This window comes from Ascochyta rabiei, chromosome 2, assembly GCF_004011695.2.
Source record: "Ascochyta rabiei chromosome 2, complete sequence".
In the NCBI taxonomy this organism is placed as follows: domain Eukaryota; kingdom Fungi; phylum Ascomycota; class Dothideomycetes; order Pleosporales; family Didymellaceae; genus Ascochyta; species Ascochyta rabiei.
Window position 1 is genome coordinate 2,009,115 of NC_082406.1, and position 23,637 is coordinate 2,032,751.

The 23,637-nt window shown below is 58.0% G+C and overlaps 8 protein-coding genes across 8 annotated transcripts, besides 14 other annotated features; 3 read left to right on the plus strand and 5 right to left on the minus strand.

The window, feature by feature from the left end:
* Positions 1-8: part of a tandem repeat that runs on past the window's edge.
* Positions 9-202: 194 nt separating this feature from the next.
* EKO05_0001539 (regulator of Ty1 Transposition) lies at positions 203-2,858 on the minus strand (the record flags this gene model as incomplete). The annotated part of the gene is made up of 2 exons (XM_038937504.1): positions 203-2,707; positions 2,760-2,858. 2 exons carry the CDS (start codon positions 2,856-2,858, stop codon positions 203-205), a joined length of 2,604 nt encoding a protein of 867 aa, XP_038802296.1.
* Positions 2,859-3,165: 307 nt separating this feature from the next.
* Positions 3,166-3,203: a tandem repeat.
* Positions 3,204-4,026: 823 nt separating this feature from the next.
* EKO05_0001540 (uncharacterized protein) lies at positions 4,027-5,559 on the minus strand (the record flags this gene model as incomplete). Its single annotated transcript, XM_038945002.1, has 1 exon — positions 4,027-5,559. The coding sequence occupies one exon, from the start codon at positions 5,557-5,559 to the stop codon at positions 4,027-4,029; it is 1,533 nt and encodes a 510-aa protein (XP_038802298.1).
* A 238-nt stretch (positions 5,560-5,797) lies between these two features.
* EKO05_0001541 (S-adenosylmethionine transporter) lies at positions 5,798-6,959 on the plus strand (the record flags this gene model as incomplete). Its single annotated transcript, XM_038937495.1, has 2 exons — positions 5,798-5,863; positions 6,120-6,959. The coding sequence occupies 2 exons, from the start codon at positions 5,798-5,800 to the stop codon at positions 6,957-6,959; spliced, it is 906 nt and encodes a 301-aa protein (XP_038802299.1).
* A 234-nt stretch (positions 6,960-7,193) lies between these two features.
* On the minus strand, positions 7,194-10,669 carry EKO05_0001542 (uncharacterized protein; the record flags this gene model as incomplete). Its single annotated transcript, XM_059635696.1, has 6 exons — positions 7,194-7,457; positions 7,522-7,690; positions 7,743-7,828; positions 7,877-10,382; positions 10,459-10,537; positions 10,636-10,669. The coding sequence occupies 6 exons, from the start codon at positions 10,667-10,669 to the stop codon at positions 7,194-7,196; spliced, it is 3,138 nt and encodes a 1,045-aa protein (XP_059491679.1).
* Positions 8,397-8,428: a tandem repeat.
* Positions 10,239-10,323: a tandem repeat.
* Positions 10,418-10,448: a tandem repeat.
* Positions 10,670-10,810: 141 nt separating the features above from the next.
* Positions 10,811-10,868: a tandem repeat.
* Positions 10,869-11,004: 136 nt separating this feature from the next.
* Positions 11,005-11,047: a tandem repeat.
* Positions 11,048-11,138: 91 nt separating this feature from the next.
* Positions 11,139-11,166: a tandem repeat.
* Positions 11,167-11,630: 464 nt separating this feature from the next.
* Positions 11,631-11,725: a tandem repeat.
* Positions 11,726-11,845: 120 nt separating this feature from the next.
* On the minus strand, positions 11,846-13,702 carry EKO05_0001543 (uncharacterized protein; the record flags this gene model as incomplete). Its single annotated transcript, XM_038937409.1, has 2 exons — positions 11,846-13,004; positions 13,059-13,702. The coding sequence occupies 2 exons, from the start codon at positions 13,700-13,702 to the stop codon at positions 11,846-11,848; spliced, it is 1,803 nt and encodes a 600-aa protein (XP_038802301.1).
* A 348-nt stretch (positions 13,703-14,050) lies between these two features.
* Positions 14,051-14,086: a tandem repeat.
* A 412-nt stretch (positions 14,087-14,498) lies between these two features.
* Positions 14,499-14,524: a tandem repeat.
* A 632-nt stretch (positions 14,525-15,156) lies between these two features.
* On the minus strand, positions 15,157-17,365 carry EKO05_0001544 (ATP citrate synthase; the record flags this gene model as incomplete). The annotated part of the gene is made up of 4 exons (XM_038937196.1): positions 15,157-15,593; positions 15,646-16,931; positions 16,994-17,110; positions 17,196-17,365. 4 exons carry the CDS (start codon positions 17,363-17,365, stop codon positions 15,157-15,159), a joined length of 2,010 nt encoding a protein of 669 aa, XP_038802302.1.
* Positions 17,366-17,413: 48 nt separating this feature from the next.
* Positions 17,414-17,459: a tandem repeat.
* A 234-nt stretch (positions 17,460-17,693) lies between these two features.
* Positions 17,694-17,749: a tandem repeat.
* Positions 17,750-18,486: 737 nt separating this feature from the next.
* Positions 18,487-18,575: a tandem repeat.
* Positions 18,576-18,872: 297 nt separating this feature from the next.
* EKO05_0001545 (ATP citrate synthase) lies at positions 18,873-20,831 on the plus strand (the record flags this gene model as incomplete). Its single annotated transcript, XM_038937471.1, has 3 exons — positions 18,873-19,313; positions 19,762-19,976; positions 20,027-20,831. The coding sequence occupies 3 exons, from the start codon at positions 18,873-18,875 to the stop codon at positions 20,829-20,831; spliced, it is 1,461 nt and encodes a 486-aa protein (XP_038802303.1).
* A 1,708-nt stretch (positions 20,832-22,539) lies between these two features.
* Positions 22,540-23,412, plus strand: EKO05_0001546 (uncharacterized protein; the record flags this gene model as incomplete). The annotated part of the gene is made up of 1 exon (XM_038945003.1): positions 22,540-23,412. One exon carries the CDS (start codon positions 22,540-22,542, stop codon positions 23,410-23,412), a length of 873 nt encoding a protein of 290 aa, XP_038802304.1.
* Positions 23,413-23,637: the final 225 nt, after the last annotated feature.

The window sequence follows — 23,637 nt, forward strand, 5'->3', positions numbered from 1 at the left end:
GCATTTGCATCATAAGACTGTCATCGATTCGATAGACAACTTAGCTATCAATACGAACATATCAACGCCCTCGTTCCAAAGTCCTCAAACATCTCAGGCTTGATGTCGGCCCAAAACATCGCCTATACGCAGTCCTGGACCCTATGCCCGTACCTGAACGCCTATCGCTCTAGCTGTCATTAGCAAACGCTCGAAAATGCTTTCATGACTTTGCCGCCTTGACTACCTCTTCAGTAAGCTCCCATTCGGGCTTCCAATGCACATACTGCGCCATAGCGTTGATCAGCAACCATTCAGTCTTTACAATCCTAGGGACCATGTCGTGTTTCTCAGCCAGCTCACGGAACTTGGTCCAGTTGGCGAACTCCTTGCTGTTGGCATCGGAGATGAGGTACAAGACATCGCCTTCATCTTCCTTTTGGTTCTGGCTTTCTTCACCGGCAGAGGCGTCGATGAGGCGTTTTGTGGCAGTGATATTAGTAGTGCGACCCTTCCAGAGCGAGCACTTGCCGCCATTGGCTTCGATGATATCCTTGTAGGTTTCGAAGCCGCCTGGAACCTTCTCCGTACAGAAGATTGTCCAGTTGCGGAAAAGGTGGTGCTTGTTCTGTACTGCGCGTTGAACAGCATGCGCCATCTTAAAGCCATGCTCTTTCTCGAAGTCGCGGACGTCCATGGCATGCTTTTCTGGCGGGGGAAGCTTGTTATTCCTGAGGACGAAGTCGAGATATGATGATCCCACTAAGGCGGGTCCGCATGCCATAGCCGCGACAAACTTCTTGGTTCGTACTGCGTGTGGTGCGCACAGAATGTCGACCTTCTTGAAGTCTTCTGTGATGAAGAGACCAAGTTCGCGTAATCGTGCTTTGTCTTTTGACTCTTTTTCCAGATTGCCAGCCCATCGTTCGTCCTTTGAAACCAGCACGCGGAATTTTATGGGTTCGAGCTTGTCCTTCTTCGCTTTCTTACTCTTTGTGGGTGCCTCCGTCTCCTCGTCTTCGGTTTCATCATCCTGATCGACCTCGTCTGCTGAGCGTTTGCTGGAGACTGAATCGCGGCCACCTTTGGATTTCCTCGTTCGATCCTCAATTTCATCCTCTGCCCTTCGTTTCCCGCCATGTACAACACCACCCTTCCGCTTCATCTCCTTCTCAAAAGCCGCTATGTCCCCTGCAGCGTTATGCAGTTTCGACAGCGCCCGGTCTTTCGCGCCTCGACTTCCCGGTGTCTGGTTTTCCTTCCCATCGAGGTTTCGTGCGGGGACTGGTGTTTTTTCAACATCGGTCGTCCTCGTCCGCTTGATCCTCTCTGCTGCTGGTGAGCTGCGAGCCGCAGAATCGCTGGCTGCTCTGTTTAGTGGCAGGCTCTGTGCGACCGACTCGGAGGGTGGCGCTGGCGCTTGAACTGGTTTCGAGGGCTTGCGTGCCGCCGAAAAGAACATCTTCTCCGTGGCATCGCGATCGATCTCGGTCTGACCCAACACCTCACCAAGATTCGTTCGCGAAGGGAAGTAGGTGTAGCGATTGTCCGATATTGACATGAGCTTGCACTTCGCGTAACTGTCTTCTAGCCAGAGATGATTGACAACGTTCACACTCCATTCTTGCGCAGCTTCGCACTTTTCACTGTTCTTGTGCGCAGCGACGAGATGTGTGTTGTCCTGCTTGAATGTCTTTGTGAACTCAGCACCGGTGGAGCGAACGAGGTTCTCAAGGTACACGCGAGCCTCGCCAGTGTAACTTGATATACTGATTTTGAAACCCTCAAACCCTGGTACGCCACTGCGAGGCCGTGGGTAATGCATCATCCTCCGCATGGGATTTGTCCAGACGTTGTGCGTGATCAGGTAGTATAGCCAGCTCAGATTGCCCACATCCTTACCATCCTGCGATGCCTTGACATAATCGTCTCCATCTCGATAGCTGCACACATAGATGTCCGCCTCTTTGACCTTGGTAGTTATATCTCCACCGCCGCTCTTGATCATGCCTGAGATGATGCCCTTGAGCCTGCTGTTGAGGTTGAGGTCTTCGCCCAGCTTTACCCTCTTCCCAGAAAATGCTTGTATCGCTCGCGGGCCTTCGGAACGCGCTGACAGCGCCTGGGGAACGGGTTCGTTGACCGGGTCAGGGGTGGTTGCGTCTCGTATTTGTTGGCTCGTTCGTGCCGTGGGAACGACGCTGAGCTCCACGTTCAGGATCTCAGGGTCTGGTAGTGTGTACGGTCGTTCGGAGATCCTGCGACCAACTTTGAGGCAATCGTCAAACCAGTGCGGCAGGACAATTGTGAGATTCAGTCGCTTGCTGATGGCTAGCTGACATCGGTGATCGTCAAGATCCAAGGAGATCAGATGCGTGACCGTTTTCGAGAGCTGCTCTGTGTACTGTCCTCCCATTGCAAGCACTCCGCCCTGGATAGCTTCTTTGTCTCCACTCGGCAGGTTGCCGCAGCATATGATAACGTCGCTCATGAACAGCGCAGGGTCGGGGCTGTATGTGCGGGGGTTCTTTGTTTTGTTCCCCTTCAGAGACTGGTCCACCCACGTCGGCTTCACAACGTGTATCATAAGGTCCAGCGCGCGGTAGTAGTCGGGGAAGTCGGACGTTGCAGAGACAATATAGTTGATTTCTTCAAGTCGCTCGATACGCCCTTTGGAGGCGTCGAAAGGAATTATGGTGCCGTTTGCGGCAACGACATCGTTCTGAAGCTGTGTCACGCATCAGCAAGCTCGTTCCGTTATGCATGCGCGTAGTCCTGACCTGGCTAAGGCGGTCTTCGGACAAGCCATTGGGTATGATTGTAAAACTAGACTCTCCAAAAAGGCCTTTGGAGTCATCCGGCATGGTTGTGTCCTCCATGGTGGGTGGTGGTGGTACGTGAGCTCAGCAGGCGCAAAGTGCGGTGGTGTTGTCAATGTTCGCACCAATACATGCGAGCGCGTCCTAGGAAGGCACGACGCGTCGCGCTTCACGTGATGTCTGCCCCACCGTCGCCTCTCTACTCTATACTATCCCCTGGGCAAGTCCGACACCCGCAACTCTTCCACAATGTACAAACTCTCTTTCAGCTAACCTGCTCAATTCGCGTTATACTTTCAACAACTTTGTGCCGTTCCGGATGAAAGATGCATTCATTACATTGTTCTGCGTAGCTTGACCCGTCATCCTTCTTCCTCTTCTTCCTCTTCTTCTTCTTCTTCTTCTCTACTCTGACACACGCACTTACCAACCCAAACTCAGGCTCCCCAATAGGTTCCTAGATACTACAGCAGGTGAGGCAGCGGCCGGGGGTCACTTGTCCTCCTTGCAGACGCGTCAGATGTCAAGTGGCCAGGTGAAGATCGGGGTTGCCGGGTCCAGGGAAGGGCTGTGCCATGACATAACATTGAAAGAACGCATGAGCTTGTATCTATAACTGCGGCGGTGAAAGTGAAGACAAGAGGACCGTTGTGATGAGATGAAAACCAAAAAGATGTCCTAGGTACAACGTACACCCACTTAGCCAACCAGTCACCATCCCATAAGCCAAAAGCCAAAAGCGCCCCTACTATGGATGCTACAGACCAAGCCATCCTCTTCTCCAGCATCCTTTTGGTGAAGCAGCTCAAATCCCAAATCACAAGTCCGTCCATCCACCCTCAGCCACCCCATATGCCGTTACTAACTCACCACAGATGAAGCCCAAGCCCTCTTCAGCCCGCAACACCCCACGCGCCACGGGTACGACGTCATTGTGTCCAAGGCGCGAGGCGGTGCTGGGTACGAGTGCAAAACGCGGCTCATCGTCTACACGGCACAGGCACGCACGGAGTGGGTGCTGTTGCTGGTGAATTCCTGTCTGTGCGAGCGTCCGGTGGACGCCATGGCTGATTTGCTCGAGGGGGTGTATGAGCGGGCGGGGAGGATGGTGGAGGGGGTTAAGGAGGGGGGAGCGCTTTGTGGGGTGTGGTGGGTGGGGGTTTTGGTATTGGGACGACGCGGGGGTTGAGGGTAAGCTGGCGCTGTTGAGGCTGTCGTGGGAGTGTGTTTAATAGCTGGATAACTCTAGAATGTCGAGACAGCCTCGCTCGGTGAATCTAGGCCTGGTGCCTCCACCTCTCCGAATCCCTCCTTCGTGAGGGTCGTCGCCGGCGTCCAGCGTCCCGCGCGCAGTCACCGCCAGACTGCCAGAAGCGTGTACAAGGGTACTGACAACCGGCATCGACTCCCCATCACCGATACCAACCACTTCGTCCGCCTCAACAGCACCTTCCTTCATGTATGGATCCTTCCACACGCGCACCATGCCATCCGTGCCACCAGCCCAGATCTCGTGCGCGACGCTCTGGACATCATACGGCGAAGCGCCCGCAGACCACACATCGAACCCGAGCTTCTGCTTTGTGAGCGCTTTTCGGCCGGCGCAGTACGCGAGGGCGAGGGAGAAATTGCGCACGTCGTAGATGAGCAGGACATCGGACTGGCGCTCAGCAACGTACAGGTAGTGCGCGCAGGGACTCCATTTCAGGCTCGAGACGCCGTCGCCCATGACGTGCGCGAGGTTCTCGTTGCGCAGCTTTTTGCCGTCGACAGTCCCCGGGAGTGAGAAGTGGGTTACTTCGCTCCCGCTGAGGCTGTCGTAGATGCCGATGTAGCGTGTGCGTGCGCCGGCGGCGAGGAGGCCCTCGGAGGAAGCGGATGTTGGTGGTGAAACGGAGAGAGCGGAGATGTAGCCTTTGAAGCCGCGACCGCCGCCTTTGAGTTTGTTGCGCCTGGAGGGGATCGTCGGGATCGTCTGGATGGGATCGTCTGTGTTGGTGAGGTCGAAGATGGCGATGCTGTTCTGCCCGCCGGCGAAGAAGTGCGTCCCTGAGGGTGAGTAGGCGAGGCTGAGCGGCGCGGTGACGGCTTCGTTGAGGTGGTTGATCAGCTTGTAGGATGCCAGTGGCGTGTGGATATCGACGGGCGAGTTTTGTAGTCCGGAATCAGTGATTGTACTTGATACATCCCAGAGTGCGTTGTGCAGGGTGATGTATCTGTCCCGCCGACTGACGAGGACGTGTGTGCTGCTAGGATCCTGCAGGTTGAACAACGGATTCGCTGCAAACGCCCAGACAGGATCAGGAGACTTGAACTGAGCGTACGGCTTCAACGGTCGGGTAGCAGTTGAGTCGAGTATGTCAGCGCTAATGGGGTAGACGGAGAACGCGCGATCATAGCCGGACGTGAAGACGCATGTCCCGTCAGGCGAAAGCTGCGCTTCTTGGATGCAGCTTGTAGACGCAACTGGCCTGCCCGGTTTCGCAACTCTGGAGCTGGCGCGACTACCACCTGACTCCGAATCGCTGTCTGTGCTCGTGCTTGACGTTGAAGATGCTGATGCTGGAGCGTTCTCGTCTTTCTGAATACCCTCTTCGTCCTGGCTGTTTCTGACAAGGTCGCTGCTTTCCTTACTGCCATATGCATCTTCTTCTCCCTCTCTCTGCTCTTTCGTGACATCCTCATTTCGATCCTTCTCTTGCACCAGCTCCCCAACGCTGGTACTCGCCAAACACCGCGCCGTCAAGCCACTCAAACTCATAATCGCTTATGAGATCGCCTCTCCATTCAGCCTAAAGCCTAGGTTGCATTCGCATCTTCTCAAAACCTCGAAACGTCGTGTTCCATGTCAAGTCGCGTGCCCAGCAGCAACGGCGCATCACCGTTCCAAAGTCCGTAGGGCTGACGCACAGACGAAATCCCAAACGGACCCGCAGCTCGGAACTGACGTCGGAGCTGTTGTAGCTCAGCTCAAGCTTTCACCCTTTCCACTCCCCACCATGAGCGTCCTCGAGCCCAAGCGCGGGCAGGCGTGGGTTGAGTCGCCGTACGTGCGGTCGCTGTTGGTAAGGAATGATTTTTTTTTAGTATCCTGTCTTTTCCTTTCTTTCTCGTGGCAGTGTCAATATAGGACATTCCGCTCTGGCTGTGTAAATGTGCCCGCCGAGGTCGCAGCGTGGAGTTTAGGTACTTCGTCTCTCCAAGCCATTGCGCGCTTGCAAGATATACCCGCCTTTCTGTGAAGTTGCAGAAGCTGCACTCTGCTCTCTCGTTCCATCTCATCTCACCTCCCCTTCCAGACAGCCCGCTAACAAAACCCAGGCCGGCGGCCTAGCAGGCACAACAGTCGACCTCTCGCTGTACCCGCTCGACACTTTAAAAACGCGCCTGCAGTCCTCCAGCGGCTTCACGGCCTCAGGCGGCTTTACGGGCATCTACCGGGGGGTCGGCAGCGCAATCGTGGGCTCCGCACCGGGCGCCGCGCTCTTCTTCATAACCTACGACACCGTGAAGCGGCAGCTGACCCCGCGCGCAACAACGGCGTACACCGCCTCGGGGCAAGAATACACCGTCGCGGCAGCAGGCCCCAGCAGCGCAGGGGCACACATGCTGGCGGCCAGCCTGGGCGAGGTGGCGGCGTGCGCGGTGCGCGTCCCGACCGAAGTCGTCAAGCAGCGCGCGCAGGCGTCGCAGCACCCCTCGTCGCTGGCAGCGCTGACGCACATCCTGAACCAGCGCGCCTCGCACGGCCTGGCGCACGTCTGGCGCGAGCTGTACCGCGGGTGGAGCATCACTATCATCCGCGAGGTGCCCTTCACCGTCATCCAGTTCCCCCTGTGGGAGGCGCTGAAGCGGTGGCGGCAGGCGCGCACGGGGCGGAGCCAGGTCAGCGGGCTGGAGGGCGGGCTGCTGGGTTCGGCGGCCGGGGCGGTCGCGGCGGGGGTTACGACGCCGTTGGATGTGCTCAAGACGCGCATGATGCTTGCCAAGGAGAAGCAGCCCATGTTCACCATGCTGAGCGCGATTCTGAGCGAGAGCGGACCCAGGGCGTTTTTCGCCGGCATAGGGCCCAGGGTCGGCTGGATCAGTGTCGGTGGTGCCATCTTCTTGGGCAGTTACCAGTGGGCGAGTAATCTGTTGGGTGGAGAGGTCGAGGCATAAATGGAGCTCGAAGCTTGCGGCCGAGGTAAACCCATGTACGATAGATGTGACGACTACCTATCCAAAAGAAACCCACCCAGTACCCTAGCCAGGGAAGTATACAACCACCACCTCCCAAATCGCTATATACAGTCCAAAATGCCAGCCAAAGAACGTCGAGAAGGCAGATTGTCGAGCATCCACCTTCACCTCCCAACCCACGCTTCAAGTCCACCCGATTACCTCCACAGTCCACTAGGGCCCAAAGGCAGCATTCCTATCCCCCTGGCTCGAGTGCTGACTCCGTCCCGCCTCGCTGCTCGGCTTCCCTTCACTCGCATTGCTGCTGCCAAGCCCAGACGACAGTCCGCCCTGCTGCACCGCGAACGGCAGGCCCGGGTGCTGCGGATGCTGTTTGATCTCCTTGCGCCCATTGGCTTTGTAGTGCAGGACCACGTCGCCGCCGCCGCGCCAGACGTGGGCTCGTATCGAGGCGAGCGTCATGGTGGGTGCGATGAGCTATCGACACGTCAGCGTATATTATAAATGGGCACGTACGAGTCGGAGATGGGGGGGAACGTACCTGGCCGTTGCAGTACAGCTCGAGGTACTCGTGCGGTCGTAGCGCCGTGTCCTCCTCTGCTTCTGCAGTTTCCTGCTCTTCCTTTGTCGGCGCGGGCTCGATGCGCTCAGCCACGTAGCCGAGGATCTTGCGGGCGCGCAGCATGCGGTTGGCATTGAGGCGGTTGTTGCTGGCTCTGTCAGCACTGTAACGTCGTGCAGTCAAACAAAACGAGTACGTACCCATCCGTCGATATGGCAGGCAGAGAATTCTGGTAGGGCTCCAGGACGAAAGACACCTTGACAATATCCTTTGGTGGTAGTTGGTTCTGTAGCAGTCAGTCAGCGACGTTATCAAGTAGACAGGGCGAACATACGCGTAACAACACCTCGCCGAGCCACATGGGCGCGACCTTCTCAATGAGATCAGCCTGCAGAGCCAGCGTGCCGACCTTGCCCTCGAACAAATCCGCCACGCCACCAGAGCCCGGACGGTCTTCTTGGATGAGGATTGTGGTCATGGCTGGCGGCTTCAGCACGGGTGTGTCGCTGGGCAAGCTAGGCGCAATCGCCGAGACCAGGTCTGTGGTGCCGGAGGTCAAGACCTCGCCGTAGCCATGCCGTATCCGCTGTATCGAGCCGAAGAAATTGTCCTCGAAAGTCTTTTCGTCCGTCTTTGTTGATCGCGAGTCGCTGTCCTCCGCTTTCTCGTCCACAGCGGGCTTGGGTGCCTCGGCAGCGATAGCAGTACCCGTAGCAAACATTTTCTTGCTGAAGCCCATGTTGAACTTCTTGCCAAACATACCCTTGCCCTTTTTGGAAGGGGTGTCCTCAAGGGTGGGTGACGAAACAGTCTCCTCTTTCGTCTCTTTCGTTTCTGTCGTGGCCTCCGCAGGCTTGGCATTACCGTTACCATTGCCGTTGCCGTTAGTCGAGGCCCCCTGTCCAAAGTAGTCCTGGCCGTCTTGCGTCGAGCTGCGCTGCGACTTTGTAGGCTCGAGCTGGTTGCCGTCTTCAGTGGTCGGTGTCAGGTATGCGTTGTGGTGTGGTGCTCGTCCTGCGTTGCTGGACGGTAGTTGAGGAGTCGCCAGGCCGATGCCCATGCCAGGTGTGTGTGGGAAGTGGAATCCATTGCCCTTCAGCGTAGAGGCTGAAGCCGGCCCTGAAGCGTTCCAACCGTTCACGCCAACGTTGGGCATCTCGATGGTCGTCGGTCGTACTGTCTGCGCTTCCTGCTGCTTCTCTTGCAGCAGCTTGGCACGAAAGACCTCGTCGCGTTTGATCTCCTCATCGATGAAGTTCGAGAAAAGGTACCGCAGTATCCACTTGCCCAGGTTGATCCTGTGGTCTTCGCGGAAGTCGATCTGCTCTTCGAGTTGCAACTCATCAGCGTACATCTCGGCATCGAAGCAGTAGTTTTCCTCGAGCACGCATGTCAGGGTTCCTATCCTGGTGTCGACAGCGCACCAGTGCGCGACGCTCTCCTGCGTGTTGACTTCAGGGAGCACGTCTTCCATGTGCCTCTTGCCGAATGACTTGATCGGCGCGCACTGTAGCAGATCCCAGAGCATGCACTCTCCCGCCGTGTCCATGGTCAAGACTCTCCTGCGATCGTTGAGCAGGTGATGCTTCATGAGACCGTTTTGACCTTCGATACAGAAGTCTGGCGCGCTCCTCACGGGGACGATGCCGGTATGCTCGGCCGTAGTCAAGACTTCTGCAGGCTTCCGCGTGCTGGCCAGTGTCGATGTGTCTGGGTCCTTGGCGAAGAGCTGTGGGTAAGGCGCGGTGTTTGACAAGCGCAGAAGTGCCTTGCCGGGTATCTTTGGTGTGGCGCCGTTGGTGGATGGGCCGGACGCGGGCGGCGAAGGGTAACGTGAGCGCGTGGTAGGCACGCTGTTCCCGTGCCACCTGTAAGAGTCTGGCAGCTCCACCTCGGCGCTGGTGTCGACGTTGCTCCATCTGTTGATGCTCGAACTCGAGGTGGCGGTCCAGATGTAGTCACCGGCGCTGACCACCCTGCCCACGCCCTCGTGCTCCTGGCACACGGCGACGGAAAGACCGTCGTCCCACTCGGCGCAATGGCGCACGTCGGTCTTCGCGATGGTGCCGGAGCGGTCGGACGAGTAGAAGACGGAGAGCTGGGGGTCTTCTGAGAACAGCGACCACACGCTGTCGTTGTGCATGGTGAGGGTGTGCATGCAGCGGCCGGCCGTCATGGACCAGACCTTGACGGTTTGGTCCGACGAGGCTGTCAGGATGGTCTCGCCGTCCTGGGCAACGAGGATGTCGCGCACGTTGTCCGTGTGGCCGACGAACTTTGTGATGCGCTTGCCCGTCCGCGGGTCCCACACACGCACCACGCTCTCGGGCCCGCCGCTGGCGAGGATGGTCGGCGTGGCAGCCAAGGCGTAGACGGAACCCTTGGCCGAGGCGTTGTCGTCCTCGCCAACGTGGATCTCGAGCCTCCTGCCGCCGCCATTGAGGTCCCACAGGCTGATCTTGCGGTCGAGGCCGCCGGACGCGATCCAGTTCTCATGCTGGCCAGGCGAGGCCACGCGCTTGACGTAGTCGGTGTGGAGGCCAATGGTCTCGGGGGGCATGGCCTCGTAGGCGGCGGGGCGCCATATTTTGACGGTGATGTCGGACGAGGCGGAGACGAGGGCGGCGCTGTTGCTGGCGAGGACGAGGTCGTTGATCCAGTGGGTGTGCGCCTGCACCTGGGAGCGGAACTGGGTGGGCGGGGGCTTGTCGTCGGTGGCATGCGAGTCGGCGAAGGGGTCGAGCTCGTCGTCGGCGTCGGCGGCGGCGGCGGCGGCGGCGTGGTTCAGGTCGAGTCCGAGGTCCCAGGCGCATATCACGCCGTCTCGACCGCCCGAGTAGCTGGGGCACGGGGGTCAGCGGGGAGTTGCTGGCACCACACACACGGACGCAGACACAGACACGGACGGGTACCTACAGCGTCGAGCTCTGGGGGTCGACGGCGAGCCCATTGACCCCGAGTCGGTGGCCGCCCGCCGAATTGGCCAGCGGTAGCACTGTGCGCGGTCAACAGCGTCCACGGCGAGCCAGCAGGACACGGCGGAGACATGCAGCTGCAGCTGCAGCTGCAAATGCCCGGGCCAGGGAAACCCACCGTAGCTGATGCGCTTCCGCGCGCTTCTTGCCATACCCTGCGCTTAGTCTCGTCTTGACATGGGACGGCAGGCAAGCAGTGGAGAGGCAGTGGAGAGGCAGTGGAGAGGCAGTGGAGAGGCAGTGGACGACAAGGGACGTCAACAACTGCACGTCTTGCAGCGGTCGAGGGCGAAGACACGGACACGGACAATGACGAGGACGGGGACGGGGTCGTGGACAGGTGACGGCCACCTGGGCCGCGCTCCGCTGGAAGGCTCACCTCCGCCGCCCGCTAACCACGCGCTCGCTAGAAGATGCCATGGCGTCGAGACCATAAGCACCGCACCGCGCCGCACGCACATGGCCCAACGGCCGCTTGCCGCTTGCCGCTGGTTGCTGGTTGCTGGTTGCTGGTTGCTGGTTGCTGGTTGTTGCAGCCGCTCGGCGTAATGCGCGACCCTACGTCACCGGAGAGTGACGCAAGTTGGCAACACAGAACATGTGGGCTGCAGACCTGAGACCTGCCATGGCCTGCCTGCCTTGCCATGCCTCTCGCACAGGACCATGTGTTCGCCCGCCCACGCGGCACAGCAGTGGGTGCTGGGAAACGCCCGTCGTCGCCACGCCGCCACGCCGCCACGCCGCCACAAGACGATGCGGAGCGCGCCATTTTGGGGCGCTGAGCTTGTTAGGCTAGACCCTGGGTGTGCTACTACATAGTATCATCTATGCAGCTGCTGCCTCGCTCACGTTACAAGGCGCGCACGCTGCGGCATCACGTGTGCGAGTGGGATGCGCACTCACCACCGCCTCCCCATCCATGTTCGCAATGAGCGGGCATCGAAATACCACGGCCGAGCATATGTGTAACTATGTCCAACCCCTCGCTCTCTCAACTTCAAAGCAGCACCGCCAAGCGAGTGTCGGTATATCTATCCAACGCAAAGATGCCATGTAAGAAAACAAGGAAATAGCTCGAAAGCCGGGGGTATCAAGATCGTACGAAGTGAAGGTTCCAGAGTCCAGAGTCCAGAGCCCAGAGTCCAAAGTCCAAAGTCCAAAGTCCAAAGTCCAAAGTCCAAAGTCCAAAGTCCAAAGTCCAAAGTCCATCTCCCAACCCATTCCATAAACCCGTCGCAGCAGCAAAGAGAATCCCTGAAATCATCTTCGTCCAAGTCGTAAAGAGCGTGAAGAATCGTCCGTCCATCGGGAGCCGTATGGTGTCTCCTTCAGACGCTCTCCCGCGGCTGCACCGGCCGACCACCAGCCACAGCGTCGATAGGCTCGAAGCTCTCTCTCGGGCTATGAAACCCCTCGCCCACATCTCCGCTCTCATAGCCCCCAAACTCCTTCTGCCTCAACTCCCAGCTCCCCACTCTCTCGTGCCTGGCCCTGCCATCGCTGTCAGCCGCCGCCGCCGTGTTGTTGGTGGTGGCGCCGAAGCTCACGATTCCCGCGGGCAGCGCACCGCTCTTGGATAGCCCGGCCACGTCTGGGTCGGAGGCCAGCTTGCGAGAGCCTTTGAAGCCGCCTAGCGTCGAGGCCGGGCGGCGCTGTACACGGTGGAAGCGGAGGCCGCCTGCCAGCATGGCGAGAGCGAAGAGCAAGCCAGCGAGGGCGAGGGTGACGAGTGCGCCGATGACGCCGGCGACGGCTGGGGAGAGCGTGTGGTCTTTGTTGCTGTTCTGCTTCTTCGGACTCGACGCCGTGATCGGGTCTTGGTTCACGCCGGTGCAGAACAGACTCGGCGAGCTGCACGTCTCACACCAGTCTGCAATCGTGTTCACCATGATGCGGCTGAACATCATCTGGAAGTTGTTCCACTTCATGTCCGTCTGGCTGGGTCCGTGGTTGAACATGGGGAATGCGATCAGCTGGCCGTTGAAGTCGGTGGTGCCGTTGTGGTAGTAGAAGCGCACCCACAGGTCGTCGTCGTCTTGCGGAAACGTGTCGTTTTGCCCTATGGAGAAGAGCTCGAAGATCATGGCGCTGCCAAAAGGTGGAATGGCGCGGAAGCTCTTGTCGCGAACATCCATGAGCATCAGACTCAACAAGCTGATGAAAGAGTCCTTCTCGCCGAAGAGGAGGGCGATGAGAGAAGCCGCGTCAGTCGTGGCGCTGTGATTCCTGCTGTATGCGACGAGGTCTTGGAACTGGTGTAGAATCTCTGCTGCGAGAGTCTTGCCGCCCGTGGCTTGATTGTCGGTGTTGTTCCCAGAAGAGGCAGTGTTGCCCCAGAAGTTCCAGGCGTATTCGTCCGCATAGTAGCGCGTTGCGTTGTACACGCCGGTGTACATGGGGCTACCGGTAAGCCCTTCGTAGATGGTGCGGTTGTGTGTGTACTGGTAGGAGAGATAGTCGTAGATGTCGAGCGCATGATCATAATCTCTACAGCACTGTTAGACTACGACCATTCCACAACCACATCCCTATTCCACCTACCTCTGATCATCGAGCAAGTTGCCCTGGAACCAGCTCGTCTGCAACTTGTCATATGTTTCCTTGCTGCTTGCTTTGGTGTTTCCGAAGCTGTCAGTCACCAGGTACTGCAGAGACTGTAGCTTCGCCATGGGGCAGTTCTGATTCCCAGCAATGTAGATGGAGTTGTAGGCAAACGGGCTGAACGACTGGACAGTCGCATATTGGTAGCCATCCAAGGGCGCCTGAACAATCGTGCCGTCCGCCAGTAGACCCGTCGCGTCCCCGAGCCCAGTCGAGTTGCTGAGAGCACGTGGAGGGTACATGCCCTGCATCAAGGCTTGCGCCGAGGACACAAGGTACTGTGTGTCCAACGTCTGGATAGAGATTTGGTCGTTGTTTATCATGTCGACCGACATGTTTGCAATGTTCTGTCTACCGAGTTCCGCATTGCCACTGCTATCAATCCACCTGGCTCTGAGGTTCTGTCCCAGTTGGTACATCTGGTTCGCACCCACTGCAGTGAGAACCTGGGTGTCACCCGTCAGAACCGGTGTGTGCTCTCCAGATCTGATGAAAGCGAATGCGCCGTGAGGATGGTAAACGTCATCGTTCTGGGCAGCAACAAGCCAGGTCGAGGCCAGGACGGTCAGCGAGAGCGCGTACATGGTGCTTCGTCTGGGGCGTGCGAGACTTCTGGGACAACTGACTGGGAGGAGGAAAACCAGCACAAGGCTGACGGCCAGGAACAGGACGGAATGCGACTACTTATCCTTTCGCTACATCACGAGCTTGCATGCAGCAGCCCATGCTGGTTCGCCGGCTAGAGCTGACTGCCAGCACAAAGAGCACGCCTGGCGAGCTTGGGCCCATTCCGTTGTGATCTCATCGGGCGTAGGACGCTAAAGGCTCATGCCTCCGAAGATGGTCTGTGAGAGCTGCAGAGACTGTAGCCTACCTTGAGATGCGCATGGTTGTCGCAACGGAAGCAACACGATGTAGGTGTGGAGCTTGTTTCTGCGTGTGCTTGTCTCGTGCTCTGCTCTGCGTCTCTTTTGACCGAGCCGAGCAAGAGCTTCGAGCTCTGCCTCTGTAGCTTGCTTTGCCCAGCGGGGTAGCTCCAAGGCTGCAATCGACCCTATGTCGCTCCAGCCCTAGTCGGAGCGATCCATCATCTCGCATACCAAAAGCTCGAGCATCCCCGACCTCCTCAAGCCTACCCACCAACAAGGCCCAAGGCCAAGGCGTTCTGCCATGTCGTGATGTGCTGTGCCTTGCTCAGCACCAGCACCAGCATCATCGAGTGCAGCTGGAATCCATCGGCGCCGCAAACGAACGAGCCTTAACCACAGACGTCGTTGACGAGCTGAACATCCACGTCCGGAAATAGATGGTCTGCATCCATTCCTCACAGTCGCACAGCAGTAAATTAAGCCGCGTGCAACGCACATGGCATGCCCGTCCTGTGTGTGTGTGTGTGTGTGTGTGTGCTCCAAAAGTCCAAAAACAAAAGTCAAGCTGCCATCTCATCTACACACTCTCCTACCCAGCCAACATCCTGAGGAGGCTGGGGATACGCGGGTCAGCCAGTTCTTCACTCTCAGGCGGCCCGGCTAAACCCTCTTGGGCCATGGCGTACCTTGTCTTGTCCTTCGTCAGACACACACGACGTGGGCATTTCCGTCTTTTCCTTTGCATGTCGTGAATGTTCCGTGGGTCGATTCCATTGCGCAATGATGCCAGGGCAGGGCACGCTTCAGTGACGTGCAGTGCAACCCTTGCAGCCTGGGTGTACCTGCATCCATACGCACACGAAGCCTCGGCGGCTGATGCGCGTAGGGTTTGTGAGAGCTGAGAAGGTCGGTGGGGCCGTGTGTAGCAGTGATCGTTCTCATCAGCCTACACGCCAAGGCGTCACGTATGGTGCAAGACGAGAAGCAGTTCTACGTGTAGTTGTCGTATGGCATTAAAATATTGTATCTCCGCCCACAGCTAGCGGATATTGCTACAAATCCCACAATTCCGTGTAAAGAATCTGTCTAGCACGCTCAAAACGCCGGTTCAGGTCAAACATCAAGCGACCCAAACTGCATGTAACCATCCTTTTTTCCGTTGCGTGAATCTACAAGCTGACCTCGACACGGCCCTCGGCACCGGGTGCGCCGCCCTGCTGCAGGGAAGGCAGAAGGTACGTGATGTCGTCCCAAGGATGCCTGTAGAGACCTGTCCTCAGCCTCTTCTGGTCGAGGAAATGGGCAATCAGACCAATCGAGCGACCTAGCACGAACAGACCGTTGAGGACACCCATCTTCAGGTAGTCTTCGGCCTCCTCGTTGGTGAAAGCACCACCGTTGCGGACCAGGTCGACGAAGCAGACAGCAATGCAGCCGTCGACGTTGAGGATGAGGTTGTCCTTCTTGGACGTTGTCACGCTCTCGACAGCGAGGGCGTAGTCGAGCAGCTTTGTGCTGGGGAAGTTCTTCTTGACGTACTCCTTGACAAGCTCGACACGGAGATCGGGGTTGTTGCGGGACTTGATCCTGTGGCCGATACCGGGGACTGCGGGGTCGTTAGCACTTGCAAAGAAACTCAGTGACCACAAAACACTTACTCAGCTTGTTCTCCTTCCTCATGGTGTCGACAAAGTCACGGGGGCTGAGACCCTTGTCGAAAGCCTTGCTGAACTCCTCAGCGGCGCCATCAAGAGCACCGCCGAATCGCGAACCAATGGTCAGGAGACCAGAGACAAGCGCGGAGATGAGGTCCTTGCCAGCACGGGTGGTGATGATGGTGTTCATGGCACCAGACACGGCGGGGCCGTGGTCGGCCGTCAGCATGAGCACCATCTCGAGGAAACGGCTGGCGTAGTTGGGCAGACGGCGACGGAACCACAGGAGAGACATGACACCACCGATGCCAATCTCCTCCCTGAAGACGTCGGAGATAGGCATACCCGCGTACAGCAGCTCCTGGCCACGGTCGTCGGAGATGGTGGAGATGAAGGCGGCGGGCTTGCGGATGAGACCAAGCTCCTGCGCCCACGAGTAGTCAATGGGGATCTTGGGCACGACGGGCTCGGGCTTGGGCTTGATGGTGCCCTCCTTGACGAGCTTCTGGTAGACCTGAGCGAGCGTGGTGGGCATCTCCTCGAAGGTCTCGGGCACGTAGATGCCGGCGTCGCGCATCGACTTGTTCTTGCTTGTCGCCGTCTCGAGCTGAGAGTTGGCGAAGGAGCCAGCGTGACCGAACTGGACCTCAGTCTTCAGCAAACCGGCAACGGTACCAATAGCCCAAGCAACGATGGGCTTGGTGATCTGGCCAGACTTGACGGCGTCGATGACGCGGTACTCCTCAACACCACCGACTTCACCGAGGATGACGATGATCTTGCAGTCGGGGTCGGCCTGGTATCGCAGAGCGTGGTCGATGAAGGTGGTGCCGGGGTACCTGTCACCACCAATGGCAACACCCTCGAGGACACCGTCTGTGGTGTTGGCGATGATGTTGTTCAGCTCGTTGGACATACCTCCCGACTTGGAGACGTAGGAGACGGAGCCAGGGCGGTAGAGCTTGGAGGCAACAATGTTGTCCATCATACCACCCGTGTTGCCGATCTTGAACGCGCCGGGCTTGATGCCACCGACGGTGGCAGGACCAATGATGGTGACGCCCTTCTTCTGGGCAACGTGCAGGATCTCACGAGCACGGCGCTCGGGGACACCCTCGGCGATGATGGCAATCGACTTGATCTGGGTGAATTCGAGCAGCTCCATGGTGGACTGGTAGACGGAGCGGGACGAGGCGAAGTTGACGACGGTGTCGACGTCGCTGTGCTTGGCCATGGCCTTCTCTACGGACTGGTAGACGGGCAGCAAGGTTTCGCTGGTTCCCCAGTACCTGTGTTGTGGGATTAGCAGGGCATTCCAGGGCGGATTGCAAGGCACGGGCTTGGGACGCACATTTTGCTGACGAACTGGCCGCCGAATGTGTAGATGATACCGGCGACGGAGGGCTGCTTGCGCTTGCAGATGAAGTCGAAGTCGAGCATGCCCTGGACGGCACGGGGCTGGAGTCCGCTGTTGGTGCAGGTCAGCGCTGCATTTGCACTGCGTAGACGGTCGAGGCAGGAGCGGGGAGCCGGGGGGGGGGGGGGGTCCTTACTAGACGAAGCATCGTGTCTTGGGGTGGAAGAGCGTGTGCGAGGGCGGAGGGGTCAGCGCGCGGCTGGGAGCTTCGAAACGACGGATGTTGTCGTTGGCAGACTGGCCCTCGTTGGCAGAGGTGCCAGCCTGGTTGGGGGCAGACCCGTTGACAGGCGCGGCGGAAGGCATCGTGGCCGGTGTGGTGTGTCAATGGAGTGGGAAGGGAGGAGAGGGGCAGTGACTGTGGCTGTGGCTGTGACGGGGGGTGTCAGTGTGACTGCGAGCAGATGCAATGGCGTGGGCAATGTCGTGGATAATGGCAGGCAGTGAGCGAAGAGCAGGCAGTGGCGGAAGAGCAGGCAGTGGCGGAAGAGCAGGCAGTGGCGGAAGAGCAGGCAGTGGCGGAAGAGCAGGCAGTGACCAAATGACAGGCAGCAATGGTGGTGACAACGAGCTGTCTGAGGTGAGGGCGGGGGGGTGGGCGCCAGAAAAAAGACAGGACAGTGGTCGAGGGGAGGCAGAGCAGAACGCACCTTATGGGAGCAGTGCCAGGGCGCAGACAGAGCAGAGCAGGACGCAGGAGAGGGCGGCTGGGGATGAAAGAGGAAGAGGTTGCGAAGCTGGGCGAGCTGGCGAGTCTTCCCGAAGAATTGGGGCTGCTGTGTTTCTTTTCGGCGGTGTTGAGGGTCCCTGCTCGACTCTTGCGTTGTTGGGGCTAACGCTGGCGCGGCGCGCTATCGGGCGGTGAGGAGCCGTGCGAGTGTGAGCCTTGTGCTGTGCAGCCTTTCGCTCTCGCAGCTCGGCAGCGGGGGCCCTCGACGCGTGCTGCGTCCGGGTAGACTGTTGATATCGCGCGCGCACTGCTGGGGGGCCGGCGGCTGGCCGGAGTGGTCTTGCTGTCCCACGGCTGCCCTGTCGCCTCCCACCCAGAGTTCCGTTGGGGCTGCCATGTGTGACGCCTGCTGCAAGGCGCTGTCCAACTCTCGTTCCTCGCACCGCGTCCGCCAATCCCCCCGTCCGCGCCACTGCCCCTGGAGCCCTGGTGAGGGGTCTTCTGTGGTAGGCTACCAGCAGGCTAGGCGGTGGGCCCGCGCGCATTAGCCTGCCGCGCATCAACCTCTGCCACCCCCGGGCGACGCTCAACGCAAAAAAACATCAGACCGCTTGACCACGTCCGTGTTCCGTTCTGCGCTCAACCCCCACCCTCAGCACTCGTCTGACGCCCAGCTCCCCATCCATCCCCGTTCCTCGTTCCTCATTCCTCATTCCTCACCACCTGCATTGCATCCCACCCATTGTCTGCTGCTCCAGCTCCTGCTCTTGTTCTTGCTCTTGCTCTTGCTCTTGTTCTTGCTCCTGCTCCTGCTCCTGCTCCTGCTCTTGCTCTTGCTCCTGCTCTCGCTAGCTCTTGCTCCCTCCCGCTCTTGCTGCACTGTGCACCCTGCTTTCCACCACACAGGTACGTCTCAACATCCCGGCACTCCACTCCACACCTCTGCCCGATCCTCGCTCTTCCTCATAAGGCCCTGCCGTAGCGCCGTCGCCGTCTCGGAATTATCGTCCTGTGTCCACACCGCGGCTTCCTCTCTCTGTCAAGCCTTTCGAGCCCTTCACTGCCCACTGCCCACTGCCCACACCACGTCTTCCTACTCACCCTCGCTGCAGTCTGACGCTTGACATCTGACACGCCTGCAACATGTCTGCCAAATCCATCCTCGAGGCCGACGGCAAGGCCATCCTCAACTACCACCTCACCCGCGCCCCTGTCATCAAGCCCACCCCTCTGCCCGCCTCCTCGACACACAACCCCCCGCCCAAGCTCGCCTCGCTGTACTTTGCTGCCGACGCCGACATCAACGGCGTCCTCGACCAGGCCGAGGCTACATACCCCTGGCTGCTGGCTCCCGGCGCAAAGTTCGTCGCAAAGCCAGATCAGTTGATCAAGAGGCGAGGCAAGAGCGGCCTGCTGGCCCTGAACAAGCCCTGGGCCGAGGCTCGCGAGTGGATCGAGGCGAGGGCAGGAAAGGCACAGAAGGTCGAGACCGTCGACGGTGTCCTGAGGCAGTTCCTTGTCGAGCCCTTTGTCCCTCACCCCCAGGACACCGAGTACTACATCAACATCAACTCCGTGCGCGAGGTACGTCTTTTTTCTTCCTGCTTCTCCTTCTCTTTCCTGCTCTTCTCCATCTCTCTTCTGCTTTTCGTTTGCGTGTGCGTTGAGGGTCGAGGTCAGGGTGGCCAGGCCAATGCCCTCACGTGCTGCCACGAGAAAATCATTTCGCTCAAATGCACGCTGCGCTTCGGCGGAGAGCTGCAGCGAAAGTGGGAGCGGAAAACGGTCCCAAGCCACACGGGCGCGCTGCCTGGTTTTGTTGCACGGCCGGCCGGACGAAGGGAAGCCAATACCGACCCACTCCTGCTTCATGCGATACGCACGTTCCTTTCACATGCCAATTTTCCTTTTTATTCCTGCCCTTTTCGTGTGCTTAATTTTCCTGAGCACTGGTGTTGCGGCTCATTTGAATCGCGGCTACTGCACGCTTCCACCAATCATGTTGCGAACCTTGGCTGACGGTTCCGCTTAGGGTGACTGGATCCTCTTCACCCACGAGGGTGGTGTTGACGTTGGTGATGTTGACGAGAAGGCTGAGAAGCTTCTCATTCCCGTCGACCTCAAGGAGTTCCCCTCGAACGAGGAGATCGCCGCCGCTCTCCTGAAGAAGGTTCCCCAGGGTGTACACAATGTCCTCGTCGACTTCATCTCGAGGCTGTACGCCGTCTACGTTGACTGCCAGTTCACGTGAGTACATTGCATCTTCCCCACACAACCATCACTGACCTGCCTTGCAGCTACCTCGAGATCAACCCTCTCGTCGTCATCCCCAACGAGGACAAGACCTCGGCTGAGGTGCACTTCCTCGATCTTGCTGCCAAGCTTGACCAGACGGCTGAGTTCGAGTGCGGTGCCAAGTGGGCCATTGCCCGCAGCGCAAGTGCTCTCGGCATACCCGTTGCTCCCTCCAAGGAGACCAAGACCACTGTTGATGTTGGTCCTCCCATGGAGTTCCCCGCTCCTTTCGGTCGTGAGATGAGCAAGGAGGAGGCTTACATTGCCGAGATGGATGCTAAGACCGGTGCATCCCTCAAGCTCACCATCCTGAACGCCACTGGCCGTGTCTGGACGCTTGTTGCAGGTGGTGGTGCTTCCGTCGTCTACGCCGATGCCATCGCCTCGGCTGGCTTCGCCAGTGAGCTCGCCAACTACGGTGAATACTCGGGTGCTCCCACGGAGACACAGACCTTCCACTACGCACGAACAGTCCTTGACCTCATGCTCCGTGCTCCTCAGCACCCCGAGGGCAAGGTCCTGTTCATCGGTGGTGGTATTGCCAACTTCACCAACGTTGCCTCGACCTTCAAGGGTGTCATTCGTGCCCTGAGGGAGGTGGCTGGTTCTCTCAACGAGCACAAGGTCCAGATCTGGATCCGTCGTGCCGGTCCCAACTACCAGGAGGGTCTCAAGAACATCAAAAACGTCGGCCAGGAGCTCGGCCTCAACATGCACGTCTACGGTCCTGAGATGCACGTATCCGGTATCGTGCCTTTGGCGCTTATCCCTGGCAAGACATCGGACGTCAAGGAGTTCTCTGGTTAAGCGTGCAGTTTGTAACATAGGAGCTTATGGATCATGGCTAGACAAAGACTAACGTTTGGAGCGTGCATTGGAGTATTTGTTTGGGCCAACTTGTTGCTCACGCCTAGATTATGCCGAGCCTGTACAATGAAGGAATGGGCCGGCAGCTCTGAAATATAAGATTTAATACTTCTCTCACCTCCCGCAGTTCCCCGTGTTGAAGTAGTGTGTGCAACGATTCGCTGGTGCTTCTTTCGTCTTGCTGTTCATGTTTGTTTGAGTCATCCACCTTCGATGATGCAAGAAGCGTCCTGCTTCCACCAACCTTCCCTGCGTTGAAAACGCGGACATGATCGCTACATCAATTCTCTCAGCTGGGAAACTGTTTTACCCGCCTGACGACGCTCCATTCAATCAAAACAACAGGCTTGGACAAAGTCAACCCGTAAAGCGACATGTGTTCTCCGTACAACGATTGCCGAAAGCTTGCAAAACGACGGCACAGCAATCGCCGACCATTTATATGGCTTGCGCTCAACGAGCTTGCGCCCACCGCATCACCCGCAACTTCCCATATGTTACCCCAATTGACGGCGTGAAAAAGGCCCAATGGAAGGCCTCCGTGGCGAAAAGATGGACATGATCGAGAATCTGCAGGAGTTGGTCGCTTGTAAGCATTTGTCTCACCCTCAAGTACCAACCAGTTACTGATAGCCACGCCGCTCAGCTACAAGCCATCTACGGTCCAGGAAACAAGCACATTTGGCAAACTAGACATCCTACATCTCAGAGACGGCACCGATTTCGTAGCATAGGCTATCGTGTACCGGAGAGGGTCTGAAGGTGCTTATCAGCAACATGACGAGCAGCACGCAGCACGATAAGTGACAGTCGAAGGCCCGAATTGAGGAAACATGCGGCTTCGGAGTCAGCTTGAAGTCAGAGCAACCGAGCGCGTGATGGCCTGTCACGACGCTTCCACAGCTGCAGGTTCCGGAGTGCATGCTGCAAGGACGCTGACACACACAATCACACCGTTTCCATCACCTACTCAATAGCATTGGTGACAGCCTTCCTGTCTGTATCTAAGGTTTCCCGAAGCAGTAAGGCCACGAGCACTTGGATGCGAAAGTTGACGATGCCCATTGACCGCCTCGAATCTGTGTGAAGATCCCCTGCCATCCCTGAGCACTCCCTCTGAGACCCCACACCGATGATTGGCCCTTTTACAAAAACCGCATTGTGACGGAACTCTCTCTCCGCGTAGACGGGTACTCCACTCAAAACGTCACAGGATCCTTAGCTTGGACGAATCAGCGTCGTTTGCGCGAGGGGGCTAGCGCGCTGCACGTGGTGTCTGCGTACAACCCTTTGACGTCGTGTGGGAAAAACGTTGGCTGGGCGTGGACTGATGGCTTGGGGCGAGAAGTATATATACCCCGGGGCAAGCGAGGGAGGGAAGGCAATAGCTGCAAGTTATGGGGCTCGAGATATCACTTTCCAAACAACGTAGTGTTTACTGAGGAATTGAAGCCATTGCACTCTGCGGTCACTTCTGTGTCATAGTCCGCGGACCTCCAATTCCACTGCTTTGGGCAAGAGCAAACGCTGAGACAGTAAAGCTTCATTCCAGTCCAACACTTGCTGCAACAACGATTGTCTTTCTATAATGCTCACTCTGTTCCAATCGTTCCACCATCACCACCAACCGAGCCGAACCAACGCGATAATGGAACTTGACTTCGCCAACAAGCCACTCATATCAGAGAACACCTTCCACATCCTGACCACGATTGTCGTCCTCACTCTTCCCGTCCTGACGGCTTTCTACGTCTACCATGACTACAAAGCCTTCCTTTCGCTCGGCCCTGGGGGTACGCCGTCAACACCGGTCGGGTACCTGAAGGTCAAAACGCTTGGTCTGCTTTCTCTGCGGGATCCTCTGCGGCCCCTACCCATACCACCGCATTTCCGTCCACAGAAAGGCTACCTTGACTCGCTCCCGACTCGCTCTGGAACCCGACCACTCGTCCAAGGCATTGCACCGCAACGTCAGCAGACACAGAGAAGCGACGAGAAGATGTACAATCGGCTCGTTGAACGAATGAGACACTATGCCCACGATCCCGCGAACATGTTGCTGGAGCGCACGAGCTGCTTCGAGAAGAACAGCTCGGGTCTCTTCGCTTCTGTCCCTATCACACGCACGTGTGGTGGTGAGATCTGCCACGCGCACCCCTCGGACGGCTCTTTGCATCTCACACTGCACCCCGCAGACGCAAACACCATGGTTGAAAACGGCTGGGGAGAGCGACACCCGCTGGCGAGAGGTGGCTGGTTCAGGAGGTTCGTGCCGCGCGAGTTTGTGCTCATCTACGCACCGAGAACGGAGACGGAGCTGGACGCGGTGATGCAGATTGTGGCCGCGAGTATCTGGTGGGTCAGTGGAGTCGATGTCAACGCAGACGCCGATGTACGAGGCAGGCGGAGCAGTGCGGATGTCGCAGCCATCCACCAGTCAGTGGAAGAGAAGGGGTGCTGGACCTGCAAGGCTCATGCGTGTGGTACTGGCGGAGTGGAGAAGATGACGGGAAACGCGTAGGAAGCGGGACGTTGACAAAACGGTGCATGCTTATCATGATGCATGGGGGTATTGCTTTGCGTTCAAGCGACTTTTCTGGCGTTCCTGGGTATATGCTAAGCTGGACAAGGCCTCAACATTCTAGGCCGCGTGCTCTAAGAAAGGTTTCTATCATATATCAATCATTCGTGATCAGTAAAATCCTTTCCAATTCCACTGCTGCTTTGCCACTCAACACCCCGATCC